The sequence below is a fragment of the Rhea pennata genome, chromosome 2, assembly GCF_028389875.1.
Source record: "Rhea pennata isolate bPtePen1 chromosome 2, bPtePen1.pri, whole genome shotgun sequence".
NCBI classification, from domain to species: Eukaryota; Metazoa; Chordata; class Aves; order Rheiformes; family Rheidae; genus Rhea; species Rhea pennata.
Window position 1 is genome coordinate 134,210,347 of NC_084664.1, and position 17,196 is coordinate 134,227,542.

The following is a 17,196-nucleotide window of genomic DNA, read 5'->3' on the forward strand; positions in this document are numbered from 1 at the left end:
AGGGTAATTGAACAGTAACAGGTTGCGCAGAGAGGCTGTGGAGTTTCCATTCCTGGAGACATTCAAAACCCATCTGGGCACAATCCTGGCCAACCCGCTGAGGCTGACTCTGCCTGAGCAGGGGGGTTGGACGTGACCTGTTGAGTTGCCTTCCAGTCCCAACCACTCTGATTCTGTGACCACATAACAAATTTCTAGGTGAGGGCACTGTTTGGTTTTGACGTTCGGCAGCCCAAAAACACATTGAACATCTTGTGTATAGAATTCCTTATGGAGAGTCAGGAGTAAGGAAAAACTTCACATTCCTCCAAATAAAATTCAGTCAGATATAAATACACTTGATAATTATTGCTTACCTTTTTATTTTTTTAAACACAGAAACAATTTCTCACCTTAAAAAGGTAATCATTATCCTCTTTGGCAGGCAGAGAATTTAGATTTGTGCAGGAGTCAGAGTCTGATATGTACAGCGAACCATCATCTTTTTCTGATCCACACTTACTGGGAGAATCACTGTCCTTCTCCCACTCAATGAATTGTGGTTCATCTAAAATAAAAACACTTGTTAAAAGACAATCATAATCCATATACTATTCATAAGTATGAATTCAGACACACTCATACTACAATTAGCTGAAGAAAAATGCAACATTATTTTGTTACACGTGTTCAGTGTATCTTTCCTATTTTTATAGATGATGAATGTGATCTTATCTCTCATAAAAGCCACTTTCTATTATTAGGCAACCGAAGTTTCTGTAAGTGAAGATAAAAAAAAAACAAAAAACAAAACACAACACAGCACACACTTCAGAGTGCTGCCCATAAGGTGACTGCTTAGGTAGGCATGTTTTTTAGTTTAGTTTTTTTCTTTTATTAGAAACTTTTTTATCGCTTTTAGTTAGTTTTTTTTTTTTTTTTTTGGTCCAGTTGCATTAGCTTTTCAAAGTGTACTTGCCCAAAATTAGCTGGTTTTAAGTACTTCAGACAGTTATCTGGAGCAGCTAAAAAGCTGGTATGTCTTAACATCTACTATAAGAGTAGTACACCCCAGAGAAATGAAAAGGCTAATTGAAATGGTAACCTTCTAAACCACCATGGCTAAATACACAAGTCTGTGACTCAAACCTTTAACCACATCAGACTGAGGATTCCTTCGTTAATGCAACTCCAGAAGTCCACTGGCACCATCTGATAACAGTGCAAGGATCTCTGAATTCAGAAGAAGCCATAGCCACCCTGATGACCTTCAGGTCTACCTGAACATGTGACCATAAGTTACTGAGATGAAAAATCTCATTTTATTTTATATAAATGATCTTACTTGGAGAAGAAGGGGCAAGGACTTCTTTGATTGGTTTTGCTTTTGTGCTTTTGCAAATAATGTAAATGTCACATTTCTAACACCGAAAGAACCATATACAGGGAACAGGAAGCAGAGTAAGGGGAAGGGAATATCTTTCAAGTGCTCTAGGCATTTTTATAGATACATGCATCTGTGATAGTACCTTTTAGAATTCACAGACCTACTATAATCTAAATTACTCATTTCTTAATGGAACTCTCAAATTCTGAATTCATCCAGACAAACACACGCAGAGCTCTGGTGTTTGCTTTTTCACACACACAAATGCATTTCTTTATCTAGCTACAAGGAAGCTGTATCAAAAAGAACTTTTAAACATGCACATTGGTGTCTAAGTAACACAAACAGGTCTGTTGAAGCTGTGTGGCAAGTATGACTGCAGCATAAACTCCTTAATGAAATATGAGACAATCAATTTTATCAAGCTGTCACTGTCTCTGAAGGTGAACTTCATATGAAAGGATGTAACACTTTCAAAAATACTTTCTCAGCTACCATCCTCACACATATGGTTATACATATATAATATTCATATACACAGATACAGTAATTACAGAATTGTGTATGCCTGTCTGATGTCTACCTGAAAAAAGAGAAAACCCAATGCTCTTTCTCCTCACTTCTTTCAGTAACTCGATACATTTGGAGGTTTAGAAGAATAGGAAAAGACTGGATTTCCTCAGTACAAGCATGTACTTTTCACAAAAATCAAGGTTCCTTCATTTATATGGAGAAACCAAATTTTGCTGTCTCATGAGTATAGTTTCTTGAGTAATAGCCTGCATATTCTCTTTAAAAAAATTAAAGGCTAAAAATCTGCAGGATATATTCATTGATACTGAACTGTTCATTATAAGGGATATATAAGGGACAATTGCAGTATGATAATACTAAAGACAGGTTAAAAAGATCCCTGTCGAACAAACGGACAGTCTTTCCATTTCAACAAGAAAGAGAGTTACTACGAATTACACCAAATGACCATTTCCCTCCCTTCTGTTGTCCCCTGCTCCATCAATCAGAAAGTGAATCGTAAGAATGCCACTCACTGTTGCTCACACAACACAGCTAACGGGAAACAAGGAGTACTGTGTACTGAAATGAAAACTTGTGCGACAGAAGATGATGATAACTGCAGCTGCAAAGTCTGCTACATCTAGGCAGTGGATGCAGACAGCAATATCACTAGTAAAACAGAGTGGGCAGGTGAAGGTGTCCACAAGCCCATTATCTATACCACAGCAAAGACAAAGAAGAGGGACAAACAAACTATAATATATTGAAATGAGCTGATAGGCTTCATTTGGTATTGTATAACCTCCCAACTCTACTCCTTTACCCCAAAGTTTAAATATTTTATACATAATTTATAGTAAGAGCTTATTCTACAATTAGTGAAATGGATGGAAAAAAAATCCAATTGATTTAACTGAAATAGGATCAGATCTTGCTCTTCTGTTAGAATGGCCCCAAAGTATTTTCATTATGATATCTGAAGATGACAGGTTTCTTGACAAATCTGCTTGCATTTGACCTTACCTTCACCACTTCTGTCCTCTGACAATAAATCATGTCTGCTATATGATTCCTCTGTTTTGGAAGCATGACTTTTTTCATTACATAACCTTGAAATCAATGTTTTATTTTCATCATCTGAAAAATCACTGCCACTAGAGCTCCATACTATGCTCTCAGAATCCTTGGAGCTTTCAGCAGCAGAAGATCCTATTAAAAAGAATTGTAAAGCATTAGAATATTATGGAAGAGTAATACAGTCACAGGTAATTTTTTTAAAAAAAAGCTATATGCTCTTTGAACTAGAAAAATATTATCAGTTCTGCCCCAAGCATCAGAGACAAATGCAGGAGCATTAACTCACAGGCATTTCTTATACATATCAGCATTGTTTTCATTTCAGTTCTGCAAGATAAATGCTAGCATTTCCTTTTACATGAGGAAGCAGTTGTTCAGCAGAGCAAGGAGTAAAAATGACTGTCTGACATACAGTCCTCTACTCACAGTCCTAATGCTCTCACATATGCCCTTTTAAAATGCTAAATGATTTAAATGAAGACTATCTGTACAGTTCTGGATTTAGGACTTCTCTTACTTTATATGACAAATAAATATAAGTATACCACCATTAGAGATAGCTTTCCAGTTTTGTTCTGAGAGAAAAATCAACAAAATTTTCAGGGCTAACAAAGAGTATCTGTTGTGTTTTTGAAGTTGAGTGAGACATACTTAATTCAAAACATCTTTGTTATTTTTAATAATAAAAGCAAAGAAAATGAAGGATTAATGCTTAATAGTAGAGCATTCACTATTAGCAACCACAAAAAGCATGATTTTCCACCTACAACCACTACCAAAGCTTTTTAAGTAAATGGGAAGTTCAACAATTATTTGGGATTAGGCAGGAGGGCCAAGGAGAGACAGACAGATGACTGTCTCTTCCTACAACACACAGAGATTCTTTTCAGAAACCTGGAAAGGCATGATTTTGAACCCCAAAGGAAGGTAGAGAAGAGCTCCCTAACATGTCATTTACTTTTAACACCAGGGGCAGCCTTGCAGCTAGAGCAAGCAGAAATACAAGAAAGAAGAAGCCACTTTCTCTTTCTTTCCTTTCCTCTGGAGTCAAAAAGTAAAAGAACCAAGCATAGTCTATAAATGCTCCTCCTCTTAATTATGCCCAGAGTTATTTTTTACCATGGTATCAAGTGGACTAAGGTAAGACTCTGAAAGCAGGCAGTTGACAAAATCCTGTTTTACTGTCCATTTTTTATACTTTAAAAATAGATTTTCCCTCATCTACATCTCCTTGTCTGTCTCCGGGAGGAACAGAATTGTTTCACCCTCTATCTAGACAGCTAAGGGTTCTTTCTCATTCTCTCCTCTTTAAACATGAATTAAAATATCCTGCCCCTGCTAGAACACCCACTATATACAGTATTAGCGATGCTTCTTCTATCTGTTCAAGACCAACAGCTGAAGTTCCCTCAGTTCTGCAGAAAATATTTCTGGTGCTCTAAATGAAGAGAGGAGCCCAAATGCACTTAGTATCAAATTCTGTCTCTTAACAAAGTTAGCCTCTGTATGCACAGATTATAATAACAAAAGAAGAAAAGAACCAGTATTTTGAGCCATTCTACCTTGAAAAGAGAAAAAGCAAAATGACAGTCTTTTAATAAAGCAAACATGAAATAGCCGTAACATACCTACTGTGCTTTCAGCAGATGTTAGCAGTGGTCCAAGATGCTTCTTAATCCTGGATTGCTTATTGGTAGGTTTCAGAGACTATATTAAAAAAAAAAAAAAAAAAAAAAAAAAAAAAAAAGGGAGATTTAATCACCAAGATGGATGTTAACAACAGTTTACTTGTAAGGCCAATATACTCATTAGAACTGTTATTATTCACGCACCTCAACTTGATAGGAGGATTTTAAATATTTTTTTTAATCTTATACCAGACTCAATACAACGATTAAGATAACAAATCATGAAAGTACAATAACAGAAAAGATGAATTTTCATTGTTTTTGAACATATAACCTTATGTGAAATATGACAGAAATTAGATCTGACCTTGCAAAGAACAAGAGGGGCTCAGGGAGCGGCAATGAGCATGGGGGAAAGCTAGCCCAGCTCCTAAAGCTCAGCACTGGAGTTCAGCTTTCTTTCCTCTTGTCATGGTCACAGGTTGGGGGCTGTTGACACATGGAGCTGAGGGGGGAGTGTCAAAGGCTGCTGCAGCAGTGCCTGGTGCATGGCATCCAGTGATACTCTTAGCCCCTGAGAGTCCCTGGAGTTTTGTGGTGAGGAGGAGGGATTTCTGTTGGGAAAAGAGCCCCATGAGTAGGAAGAGGCTTAGGGGAGAGGGGAGCAGCTGCTTGCATGGTAGGCCTGGGCTTCCAGCACCTGGAAGAGGTGTTGAAAGCAAGCCCGCTGCAAGGGTGTCAGGCTTTCTTTGGCAGGAGACTGTTGCCAAGTGTTAAGCTGACGGTCAATCAGCTGGGCAAGCTGGTGAGGAGAGCCTTCTAGCAGGAACAGATTGGAGCAGAGGGTGACTGCAAGAAAGTGAGGAAGTAATGGCCTGGGATGGCAAGGAAAGGTGCCAGGTGATTTGGGAAAAGGCAAGCCACTCAAGAGCAGCAGAAATGCAGGGAGCTGTGTCGTGGCCCACACAAGGAGCCAACGGAGAGTGTCAGGCTGAGGATTAGCAGGCAGAGCAAGGGGTAGCCTTGGAATGGATGTGTTCTCTGGAGTGCCTGAAGAAAGCCAATGTCACTCCAGTCTTCAAAAAGGGCAAGAAGGAGGACCCAGGAAACTACAGGCCGGTCAGCCTCACCTCCATCCCTGGAAAGGTGATGGAACAGCTCATTCTGGATGTCATCTCCAAGCATATGGAGGAAAAGAAGGTGGTCAGGAGTAGTCAGCATGGATTCACCATGGGCAAATCCTGCTTAACCAACCTGATAACCTTCTACGTTGGGATGACTGGCTGGGTAGATGAGGGGAGAGCAGTGGATGTTGTGTATGTTGACTTCAGCAAGGCCTTTGACACTGTCTCCCATAACATCCTCCCAGATAAGCTCAGGAAGTGTGGGTTAGATGAGTGGACAGTGAGGTGGATTGAGAACTGGCTGAAAGGCAGAGCTCAGAGGGTTATCATCAGTGGTGCAGAGTTTAGCTGGGGGCCTGTAGCTAGTGGTGTCTCCCACAGCTCACAACTGAGTCCCATTCTGTTCAACTTCTTCATCAATGACCAGGATGAGGGGATGGAGTGCCTCCTCAGCAAGTTTGCCAATGATACCAAGCTGGAAGGAGTGGCTGATACACCATAGGGCAGCTCTGCAGAGAAGGACCTGGGAGTGCTGGTGGATGACAAGTCAACCATGAGCCAGCAATGTGCCCTTGTGGCCAAGAAGGCCAATGGTCTCCTGGGCTGCATTGGGAAGACTGTTGCTAGCAGGTCGAGGGAGGTGATCCTGCCCCTCTACTCAGCCCTGGGGAGGCCTCATCTCAGGTACTGTGTCCAATTCTGGGCTCCCCAGGACAAGAGAGACATGGAGCTACTGGAGAGAGTCCAGCATAGGGCTACAAGGATGATCAGAGGGCTGGAGCATCTGCCCTATGAGGAATGGCTGTGAGAGCTGGGCCTCTTCAGCCTGGGGAAGAGAAGACTGATGGGGGAGATCTTATCAATGTGTATAAGTACCTAGAGGGAGGGTGTCAAGGGGACAGGGCCAGACTCTTTTCAGTTGTCCCATGTGACAGGACAAGAGACAATGGGCAGAAATTGAACCGCAGGAAGTTCCACCTGAATGTGAGGGGGAATTTCTTCCCTGTGAGAGTGACAGAGCAGTGGACCAGGTTGCCCTGAGAGGTTGTGGAGTCTCTTTCTCTGGAGATATTCAAGGCCGCCTGGATGTGATCCTGCGCAATGTGCTCTAGGAGACCCTTCTTGAGCAGGGAGGTTGGACTAGATCTCCAGAGGTCCCTTCCAACCTTTCTGATTCTACAATTCTAAGAGCTAGTATCTTTAGCATTAAAGCATCAAAGGTGGCATTAAAAGCTCAATAAAGCATATGTCCTAATCAAAGGTTAGGGAAAGAAGCATTCAATGGTCTCATCTCTGTTTTTATCAAATCCCACAATCTACAAAACACATGACTGCTCAGTAGCAGAAGAGGAAACAGAACATTTCAGTTGGAGAAGAGCATTTTCAGCACATAGCACTTCTCACTCAGAGCTGGGTGAACATATGACCAACATTGAAGAAAATTAAGCATAGTTTAATTTATCATCCAAAACAGCATATGCACCATGATCCACATCAGGGTCATCAAAAAGCAGAACTGTCTACAGTAAAATCATGATTGCAAATATACTCTTTGTATCTAAAATAAATTCTTCAGATGCAGACTTGAGTATTTTTGTTTCCTAGTTTTTAGGGAAAGGCAGTACTCCACTCCAAATGGCAAATTATTCGTGCACATCTAAGTGCACTTTGGCAATTTTTGAAGTCATAAATGCTATCCAAAACATAAGACATTAACATAGGTGCAGAAAATTATGCTGTTAAGACAGTGCCCTTAAATAACCTTGCTTTCCACTTCTGTCTACCTCAGCAGTTAATATGCTCTTAATTTGAAAACAACACTAAAAGAAGGGTCACATCTTGTAATTCAGTCAAGCATGGAAACTTCTTCAGTTGTCAGTTTAAATCTCTTCCTGATGCTTCAAGTAAGCCATCCTCTTACCTCAAGTACAGAAGTGCTCTGAAATCCATCCCCACACCTAAGCCATGCACTGGAAATTGAAGTAGTAGCTACTGATGTCCTGACATTTGATTTTTTCAGTTGCAGAGGTGCCTCATCTGGGAAGGACATGCATTCTGCGTTCCAAAATCGCTTCCGCTGGGAGGAAAAAACAAATCCATTAAAAATATTAAGTATTAATTACACAATTCTTTCCAGGTGAAGCTTACTTAATCTGGTCAGCCCCTTTATCCCAAATACTTACAAACATAAAATCCAATTTTTAATGAGATGGAAAAAAAAATCTTGAACACTTGCAACCATTTCATATGCAACATCATATAATAATACTCCCAATGACACAGGCAAATTTAATCTTTGATAACTGCATTACTTTCTGTTGATCGAAGCTGCATTTGTAGTTATCTGTTAGCTGTCCAGTGAGGCTGAAAATATTATGCTAAACAGGAATAGCTCAGTAAAATACACTTTAAGTAAAGAAGTGCTTCAAAATTACAATGTTGATTGTGATTTTGTGATACACTCTCAGCCAGGCTGGTCAATCAAGACTGTAACATACACTCAGAACTAAAAAAATAAATGCAGAGGCAAAGTGTCTGGCAGCTTTTTTCTTTTTTGCAGCTTATAATTTGTATGTTTTCTCTAGATCTTTGAATGCTTATAGGAAGGAAAAATAGCTTTGTCCCTACAGTCAGTGAGCTTTACTGCATGGTGAGACAACTAAATAAAATAAACTACAATTTCCTTTGATGGCAACTGACCTTACTAAGAACCTATTTGAAATCTGCTGAGGGTATTTAGATTGCAAAGTGGCTACTATGAGAAATCATTATTACCAAAGCCAAACTGTCCTCATATTTGCTCCCACTGATTTTTTGTTGTTGTTGTTGAATGACAAGTACAGCTTTGAATGTGCTGTGGTATTAAATTAAGAGTCAAAGCATAATTTTAAGGACATGGAAACAAATAAAGAGGCTATGGCAGTTTAAACAAGAAAGTTTACAATTATTACACAAACAGATTTGAAACCCTTCCCTCCAAGTAATGACACTGTCTCAATCCTCCATTTTCAGAATGTTTATGTGGGAACTTCTACACTGTGCTATCTTCTTGGCAAGTACTTCTGGTTCTGCATGGGCTATGGAAACATTAATAACCAAAAAAAGCTAAGGCCAATGTTCAGGTTCTGTGGCAAAAATGTCACTGTAATGCCTTAGTCCATTCATCTACATTCTCTTCATCTCCCTCTCTCCCACAGTGGGTGACATTTTCCATAACTGCCAATTATAAACAGGCCTGTGCTATCCCCTAAAAGAATGTGACATGTGATAGCTAGCAGGGGATAGAAATGTGCCAGGGTGTAAGGTAAGAATTAACAGTGTAGCCTGTGTGTACCTTTGCTCAAGCCCATGCCCTAGTTCTAGTGGTTTATTAGTAAGAGACATAGCAAAAGGGCCTGATTGTTCAAGCTTCATTTGAGATTATTCACAAAAATCCAGATAACAACATTAGACACGTATATAATGCTGTGCTATTTGTGATCTCATAAGAAATTATATAGGAATATCTAGCTATTAATTTGAGTGAAGAGTAAAACCCTTTATCACTTTGTAGAAAGCAGAAGGATAAAAAATGCATGGAGTTTTATAATTAGACTCACGTGATTTTACTCTTTGCAAAAAAAAGGAAAAAAAAAAAAAAAGAAAGTTACTTGTCCATTTGGCTGGAAGCCTTGCTTACATTTACATTCTTGCATCTTACAAAAACTTTTTAGAAGTCACAATTTACAGATAAAAGTTTACAGTATATGAGAAAATAAAATGCAGATCACTTTAGCTTTACTTGTTAAATGGCACTTTCCAGTTTTGAAGAACATATATCCATGCCAATAAGAGCACTATGACTTGCGAGGAAGTTTACTGTAAACTTCTTTCTATGGCCAATTAAAAGCAGAAACAGTCATAAACAAATAAAAAAATCCACACAAACACATTCATGAAGTTACATAAAGCAAGCTTCATAATATATTTCTATTGTTAAGAGGCCTAATAAACATAGAACTATAGAGTTATTCTGTGTTTTGATCAGCTTTTCATCCACGTTATCCTTAAATTCAGAAAATCCCTCTGACACAGAATCCTGTTTCTCTATACTGAGCAGTACCAAATGAAGTTAAAAAAAAAAAAAAAAAAGGAAAGAAAAGAAAAAACAAAAAAACACAAGCACAGCATAGGAGGAAGATAAAGAATAGCAGAACATGGCAGCTATAGCTTGGCCAGTGTTTCACAACTGACAAGACCTGGGAAGGAACTGCTGTATAAAAATGGGCAGGAGAAAAGCTAATGCATCAACCTCTCTTCCTAGCTAAGGAAAGTCCAGGTGCACACAGAAAGGGTAAGTCTTCAAACAGACACAACTGAAAAAAGCTAATATGAATAGAGTAAGTAGTTTTTTCTATGCTTAGATGGTTTAGCTCATCATGCTTATCTTTAGATGGTTATAGTAAACCCAAACTCATTTTGAAGCTTCAAACCCAATTAACAGAGACTAAGATATAAATTACCCTACCCAGCATAGAATCTTGCTGCTCATTAGCGCAACATGAAGTGGCACTGGAAGTTACTTTTAAACAGCTGGGAATATTCCCTTCAGTGGCCAAACAGTCATGACTCAATAGGCAAAAACGGTTTTAACAGTTAATGACTATGAAAAGTGTTATTTAATCCTCTACTTTCTTAGCCTGAGTAAAAGCGAGAGCTGAACAGATTTCAGAGCAGTACTACAGGGATGCATCTCAATGTGTTTTTACATTACAGATGAGGTGGCCTAATGACAACCACAGACCAGAGTCCCACTCCACTCTGCATTGCTCCCCCTCTCCCTTACTATTTCACTTGCACTTGGTACTCACGGGACCCAGTGCAGACCTGGTGACAGGGAATTAAGCTGGTGGAAAACTTATCTTGTGTGAGAAGAAGCATTAGTTACCTACAGCTGGCACAGAGGCAGCAAAAAGAATACAGGGATCGGTTGGACCAGTCTAACAGCTGTGTGACATGGTGTCAGTTCAATTACAAGCTGAAAAACTGTCAGTACTGCTAGCTCTTAGTAATTACATTGCCACATGTCATGGTATACAGATACAGGAAAATCTTAGAGTTTCTATTACTAGCAAGAAGCAATTTATAGCCATCATAGTCACTGAGAAACACTGAAAACAATTCCTAAAGCCCCAGTACCAGAAAGCAGAGAAATACGGTCTCTATGTAAGTTCTTCAACTCTCACAAATTCCAGACAAATACAATTGAGGGAGGCCAGAGAAGGAGTTAACATCAGAAATCCTGAGCTAACAGTAGTAACTTACAGATCTGTGCCTTTAATGCAGGTATCTTTGCATCATTTTCCTTATCCCACTCCTGAAGACAACTCCACTCCCCAATTTCCTGACAACATAAATCTCTCTAAAGAAATACCTGATGTGAATTCTGGAAATTGGACCTACAGCCTCACCTCATAGTTACTGAGGCAGGAGTCTGTGGTGGTAGTAGTACCACATGCATGTACACACATACAAACACACACACTGAATATTTTTTTTAAAAAGAAAAACATGTTGTATAAAAAGTATATCATTTTAACATGGATAAAGCCATATTTATGCGTACATGCACACCTGAAGCATATAAATGTATTCTAATTAAAAAGCTGTAATTCAAACATTACCTGCAGTGGAGAAGAGTTACAGATATACAAAGACAGAAGACATGCAATTCCTCATTAGAAAAGACCTCCAGAATACAATGACACCTGAGGGTAACCTTGGGTTACTCAGGATTAAGACAACAACCAGAAGAGTAGGAGGCAGACACAGTGACGACGCTCTCTACACAGAACTAGTATCGCCGCACTTCAAATTACAAACACATGATATTTTGAAGGGAGGCTGCCTCTGACACAGTGTGGCCATGGGACCCAGAAACAAGACAGAGCTGCGTGAGCGCAAGTGGGAAGAAGCGCTGCAGGGGCCTCACCGCCGCCGGGCCCTGGCCATGGGTCCCTGCCTGAGCTGAGCACCAGTCGGGCCGCTGACCCCACGCAGCCTGGGCTTTCCAGCTTCACTACAGACCCGCTCTATCGTGACAGGCTTGTCTGCCAGCCACTGGGCTGGTTAGTGTCACTGGACCTGTCTGGCTGTTCTCCTTTGGGCATGGGAGAACTGTGCCCTTGTCCGTGAGGGCACTGCTCTGCCGGCCCCTCAACTCCCCTTCGCCTGCAGGGCAGCCAGCCCTGCTGCTCCCTCACACTCTAGCACAAAGATTTAGTTTCCTAGGACCTCAGCTGCAGGAATATGTCAGCTAGCTCACAGAAATGAAAAGTTTTAATGGCTCTTCACTTCCGTTCTAGTCTGCTTCAAGGCAACAAAGAAACTAGTATTTAAAAGAACTGGTTTCGCTCAATAATAAATATTTATAACAACGCTAATCCCAAGGACATACTGTTCCCAAATAAATGCAGTGACAACAGCGAGTTCTCTTAATCTTGATTCACAAGGTTAATCATAGTCTTTTTCCTCTGACATAAAAATAGGACACATCAAAATATTTTGAGTAATTTATTAATGCTATAAATGGAGTGCCTAGCTATCTAAAAAAGGAAAGAAAACACCACACAATCTGGCTCAGAAGAGCTAGATCATATAGACTTGGTGTTCCTCATAAAAAAATATTAATTACAAAACAGAAGTTATGGAAAAAAATTGTGGATTAGGTAGACTACCTGAAGATCAAATGTGACACCTGAAATCGTTTTTTTTTTTTTGTTTGTTTGTTTGTTTGGTTTTTTTTTAAGGAGACAGGAGACTACAACGGTCAACTTACGCAGAAATTTTTTGCTGACCTCTATTTATTGCATTTTGTCTTGGAGCAACTCTTTCTAACAGAGTGAAACAAAAATCCTGTTGTTGGTGTCAGTGAAAGTAGGATCAAGCCCTCCATGCAGAACATATAGAATGTAATCCTTTGGCCATTATTCCTTCAGTTATTTTGAGTGAGATAAAGCATAAGTCACCTACATTTGGAGTGGGTAATGAGGAAAAAGGAAATGTGCTGAAAATTCAATAGATGCATTACGATTATATACTGAGCTCAAAGTATAAGGTGAGGTCAGGGGGTTGGTTTTGACTTTTAAATACACAGACCTGTCTAGAACATCTCCACTCAACCAACATACTGTTACTCATGCCAAACATATTAACCAGAAGCAACCTCAATAAAGTCCTTGGATGGTGTGTTCAAAGACTGCTCACTACATAGCCCTACAAACTCCAGACAATCTTACTTCTTTGAGGCAGTTTCAAAAACCACGGAATTAACTCCAAGAGAGCATTTTATCAATATATTTTCTATTTCAGATGCAAGCAGTATTTTTTAGACACTTTACCTTCTTTAACATATACAGAGCAGCATAAGTGTAAGAATAAAATAATAATAAAAATGCTTCACTGCGTAAACTCTTTCTGCTACTGACACATAAAACCATCTAGAAGGTAGTTATGTCATTCAAGTATTACTAGAAAGCATTTAAATACTATTGTCATATTCTCTCCTAAAACAGGGCAGACCGAACAGCAAAGCGCTGAAAATTCCAGCTCTGGTTTCCAGAGGTGTGTTGATTAAAACAAAAACAAAAACAAAAACAAAACAAAACACTTTTGAAAGGAACAATTGCAAAAAAACATATGGCAAGGTCAAGCAGACACTCCAGTATTTCCATCTTTCCCCTCAGTCCACATAGACTTCAATAAATAAATAAATATCCTAGGCTTTAAGAGATCTATTTTAAAACAGTAAAAAACATTATTTTTTGCAACGGGTGTCTCATTTTCAGCAAAACTCAGTATTCATATTACCAAGCTCCTGAAAGCGTAGTCACTGCTTTCGGTGCCTGGATAGAATGTAATTTTTGTTTAAGTCAGAAATGCAAGGATGTTTAAGGATCTGAAAGAAACAAGGATTTAACTAAAGATTGCAGAGTTAAAACTGTAGTCTGTATTTACTCAAGCCAAGACTCATTTTTTATTCCTATGAAAACAGGCATATATATTTTCCAGAGATTATTCATGTGAACACCTAACATCCTAATTGAGGAGGGGTATCATCAAGTTGTAATCATTGTTAAAAAAGAATTTGAACTGTATAACCACAGTCACGATGACCTGACCTACCTCTTAATGACTGTCAGTATGCTGTTTTAAAATTTTTTGGAAAAAAAAAAATTAATCACTGTTGATGTATGAGACTAAATCACAGCTTTAGTTTTTTTTTGTTTTTAGCACTCAATGAAAAACTATTTTAATTGACTGATATATATAGATATCTACAATATTACCTTTACATTTTTTTTAAACCTACACATCAAAACAGTCAAAACAGAAGTATTTTAGAAAAGCTTTTACAGGATTAAATTACTCAAAATATTTAGGATACGTAACAAAAGCTTATGGTATGTTTTAAAATAGTTGAATTAACAGAATAGTCATTGAGTGGAGAGGTTAGATAGCAGTTGCTTTGCATCTTACTTGATCAGTATAACTTTGGCAGATCCAGTAAGGAAAAAATGTTATCTTTGTTTTCAGAAGAAACTATTATCATCAAAAACTGTAGTTATAATACAAAAAGATCTGGTTCAACCCCAACATAGCAGAGCTTTTCACTAACAGGGTGAAAGTTAGTCAGAAGAAAATATGCCAACTGTTTGTATTTCTATGTAACTTAGGTGGATTATAACAGGTTACTTTAAGTATCTTGACATTTTTATTTTAGAATAATATATTTAAAATGTATTTATTTTTTAAACTGATGGTGGGAGGAATATTCACACTGCTTTGATGCATATACTAAAATTCAAAAACTTTTAATTAAATCTGCCATTTGAACTCTATTTGCACTTATATAGCAAACAACGAGGCTCTTAGTCTGTCTAAAACCTTTCAGCAGTACCTTTATACCAGCATAAGCACAATTAATCAGACAGAAAACTGCATCCAGCTTACTATCTTGGAAGTATCATCAAAAGCACCAAGCAAAGTACCTGAGTGAGAAGATAGAAAGCAGGTGATGAACTGCCTTTCTACTCGCAGTCCTGTGTCCCCTCAGCACCCAAAGAAAATAAGCTTTGCTTTCAAAAGAAAGGAAAATATTATGCCTAGCGATTTGGAGAAGAGTCTCTTTTCCTCTTGCAGTTTATCTTTACACACACTTATTTGAGTGCCACGTAATAAAAAATCTCAAAGTAACTATAATTTCTGCTCACTAGAGTTGTGCTTCCACTGTGTAACTACAAACAAAAGATCCGAAGATCTGTTTAGCACAATTATAATACAACCCAAACTGTTATGAAATTGGTATAAGTTTTCTTATCTGCCTTTTCTTCCAGCATGATGGGCTCTGTTTACTTTGTACATGAGTCCTACATACTAGTTTTGCTTTTGAAAAAGTCAAGGTTAAAACACCTTTTCTGGTAGTTTTAAAGACCGCACGTGTAGGCCTATAGACACCGCGTAAAAATCAGCATTTATACGGGGGATGATTTCACAGGGATCACTTGCACACCTCTAGGATCCCAGTCACATCCTCCTTAACACAAAGGGGGTAAAAAAAAAAAAAAAAAAAAAAAAAAAAAAAAAAGCAGCATCCGAGCTAGCCTAGAGAACGCATTTCTAACACTGCTTAGCTTTCAGAAGCCGTATTACCAAAAGAGACGGTTAAATTACGTTATCGCGTCCTCTCCCAGGAAACACTTATTTCAGCCTGTGATGAGGGGCTCTCCGCACCACCTCTCCCAGCTCGGCGGAGGGAAGAGCCGCCAGCCGCGCTTGCCCTTCGCCCGGAGGCGCCTCCCTCACCTACGCCCGCGCTTGGCGCCAAGCCCGAGGCACCGTTAGCCGCGCTCGCGGCCGCGGGGCCGGCGGCTGACCGGGAGCGCAGGCGGGCGCCGCGCAGCCCCGGCGAAGGCCGTGGCGGCCGTTACGCCGCCGCGCGCGCGCGCCCCCCCCCCCCCCCGCTGCTCCCCCCTCCCCTCCCCACGCGCGCACACGCAGGTACCTTCCTACTGGGCATCTCCCCCTGACTCGGTGGCCACGTCCCTCGTCACGTGGCAGGGGAGCCCCGAGGGGAGGAGCCACAGGGGAACCCCCAGCCCGCTCCTCGCACGCCCCCTCCCTTTCCAGCTTTGGCGCCACGACAGCCTCGGCGTCTCATTGGCGGACACGGTGCAGGGCGAGTGACGTATAGGGAAGACGGACGTTTTGGGGGGTGGGGGGGGGAAGTGGCTGCGCGGCGTGCGCGCATGCGCCCTGGGGGGCGGCGGGAGGCGGGCGCGGGTTGGTGACCCCGCGGCCCGGCCTGCCCGTGAGGGCTTGGGGCGCGGCGAGTCCGCGCCGCCGCCGCCGCCGCCGCCGCCGCCGCCGCCGTCGCGCGGGGACGGGGACGGGGACGGGGACGGGGACGGGGGGTGGGGGAAGCGCTGGGCGCCGCTGAGGCACCGCAGCCTTGGCGAGGCCCGAGTCGTCTGGTCGGTAGAGCGCTTAACACCGCAAGGAAATAAAAAGCAACTGCTATCTAAACTCTCACTAAATAGTTAAGTAATACCTAAGCGCAAAGCAAGATGCTGTATGAAAAAATATGTTCCCAGTTAAGCCATTAATTTTTTAGCTCCTGAAACTAAGATCAAGCAAGCAGATAGATTTACAGGAAAAAAGTCGCATCAGTGCTGAAGATACACAGAATTGCTTTGTGACTTGAATTTTTCTTCTGTAAAACAGTTAATTGCAACTTACTGAAGGGAAAAATTTCATGATGCAAATAGAAGCATTGGCAGGAAAGGGGTATTTGGGTTATTTATTTTTTTATTAAACTTTCTGTGTGCTCTTGAGAAGGTCACTTAGGCTGTCAGTGCTGCTCTTAAGAAGCACTAGGATAAAGAGTCTTTGCAAATAGAGGTAATTGTATCTTTTACCTCTTAACTAGAGTTTCTAAAGTACGCATTTTGATGGAAAGCACTATATGGCTGCAATTTTTATTATTAAACCCTAATTACATACATCTAAGTCTGCAGTTTACATGTATTTTTTCCAAGGCACCCTGTTGCCAATACCCATCTTGCATTCCCTTTATAAAACTGCCACTAATTAAAATGGATTTTGCAATGAGAGCAGAGCCGGAAACATCATCATCCAAAGCTCATACTGCATGTTATTGTTTTGTAAAAACAGAGCTAAAAGCACTCTGTTTGCCTCCTTCCAGAACTTAGCAGTATTTCTTCTACAATTATTAGATTGGCAAATGGATTCTAAAAGTGGTTTTTTTGTGATATTTGAAGAATTATGTTACTGTACTATTGCATTAAATGGGCTATGTTAGAGCTAAATCACTTTGTCATAAAGCAACCCTATAAATTAAAATAGAAATGTGATTGTTTTTAAATTAATATTTCTATGAAGAAAGAATAATCTGTGCCTAGCTTCTTCACAAGAGCTTCAGAAAGTG

The 17,196-nt window shown here is 40.2% G+C and overlaps 1 protein-coding gene across 9 annotated transcripts in view; it reads right to left on the reverse strand.

Moving 5' to 3' along the window:
* The window catches only part of SPIDR (scaffold protein involved in DNA repair), a 206,925-nt gene extending 191,090 nt beyond the window's left edge, over nt 1–15,835 (reverse strand). For 6 of the 9 annotated variants that reach the window (XM_062570385.1, XM_062570383.1, XM_062570384.1 and 3 more), the window contains exons 1-5: nt 15,754–15,835; nt 7,633–7,788; nt 4,588–4,666; nt 2,906–3,091; nt 393–547 (exon numbers count right to left, since the gene is read on the reverse strand). In XM_062570385.1, coding sequence (XP_062426369.1) covers nt 393–547; nt 2,906–3,091; nt 4,588–4,666; nt 7,633–7,788; nt 15,754–15,768 — 591 coding nt within the window. In that variant the 5' untranslated portion in view covers nt 15,769–15,835. Of the gene's footprint in view, nt 1–392; nt 548–2,905; nt 3,092–4,587; nt 4,667–7,632; nt 7,789–11,374; nt 11,393–14,740; nt 14,882–15,422; nt 15,582–15,753 lie in introns of those variants that run through there. The other 3 variants (XM_062570381.1, XM_062570379.1, XM_062570382.1) reach the window with 3 other exon arrangements.
* Between the last annotated feature and the right edge of the window lie 1,361 nt (nt 15,836–17,196).